At 65.8% G+C, this 1,049-nt stretch overlaps 1 protein-coding gene across 1 annotated transcript in view; it reads left to right on the top strand.

The window, feature by feature from the left end:
* Positions 1–1,049, top strand: part of SIDT2 (SID1 transmembrane family member 2) — a 6,837-nt gene that overhangs the window by 3,710 nt on the left and 2,078 nt on the right. The window contains exons 14-19 of the mRNA XM_017738382.1: positions 12–131; positions 223–289; positions 423–496; positions 617–740; positions 838–955; positions 1,030–1,049. Coding sequence (XP_017593871.1) covers positions 12–131; positions 223–289; positions 423–496; positions 617–740; positions 838–955; positions 1,030–1,049 — 523 coding nt within the window. The remainder of the gene's footprint in view (positions 1–11; positions 132–222; positions 290–422; positions 497–616; positions 741–837; positions 956–1,029) is intronic.

Genomic DNA, 1,049 nt, shown 5'->3' with positions numbered 1-1,049 from the left:
ACCCCTGCCAGCTGCTCCTTGCTGGCCCTGGGAGCTCCTGACCCCCTGTCCTTCCAGCAATACCTGTGCGTGGCTGACCTGGCACGCAAGGACAAGCGGGTGCTGCGCAAGAAGTACCAGATCTACTTCTGGTGAGTGGGAGGCAATGGGGAGGAGGCACCAAGCAGTGTCCCAGCCTGGGGGGCACAGCAGGGACCCCCTGACATCCCTGCTGTCTCCCAGGAACATTGCCACCATTGCTGTCTTCTACGCCCTCCCCGTCGTCCAGCTCGTCATCACCTACCAGACGGTGAGTGGGGCCAGGGCGGCAGTGAGGGGGGCTCCTGGGAGCTTGGGGAACTGCAGTCCGAAACCCCACTCCCCAACATGATGGGGACAACCCTGGGAGTCCCCTGTGTCCCTCACCCTGCTCGTGCCCACAGGTGGTGAATGTCACTGGCAACCAGGACATCTGCTACTACAACTTCTTGTGCGCCCACCCCCTGGGGAACCTCAGGTGGGTTGGGGGGACAGTGGAGGGTGGCTGGGGGTCCCCTGTGCCCAGGGCTGGGCTGCAGCGGGAACCCGGGGAGGGAGGCGGGTCTGCAGCACCCACACCGGGGCTTGCCCCTCGCAGCGCTTTCAACAACATCCTCAGCAACCTGGGCTACGTCCTGCTGGGTTTGCTCTTCCGGCTGATCATCCTGCAGCGCGAGATCAACTACAACCGCGCGCTCCTGCGCAACGACGCCCACGCCCTGGTAAGGGACACGGCTGCCTGGGGAGCTCGGGCTGCCTGGCGGGGCTCAGCCTTCTGGGACCCCCACTGCCCCTCCGTCCCTTCCCTCCGCCCCGCAGGAGTGCGGCATCCCCAAGCACTTCGGGCTCTTCTACGCCATGGGCACCGCCCTCATGATGGAGGGGCTGCTCAGCGCCTGCTACCACGTCTGCCCCAACTACACCAACTTCCAGTTCGGTGAGTGCCCCCCTGGCTCCCCACGCCCACACCCGGGGCCACCCACGCCCCTCTCACCGCTGTGCCCCCCGCAGACACATCCTTCATCTACATG

This window comes from Corvus brachyrhynchos, unplaced genomic scaffold (assembly GCF_000691975.1).
Source record: "Corvus brachyrhynchos isolate BGI_N302 unplaced genomic scaffold, ASM69197v1 scaffold46, whole genome shotgun sequence".
Taxonomy (NCBI): Eukaryota; Metazoa; Chordata; class Aves; order Passeriformes; family Corvidae; genus Corvus; species Corvus brachyrhynchos.
The sequence above is the reverse complement of the archived record's forward strand: the minus strand, read 5'-3'. Positions and strand labels throughout refer to the sequence as shown.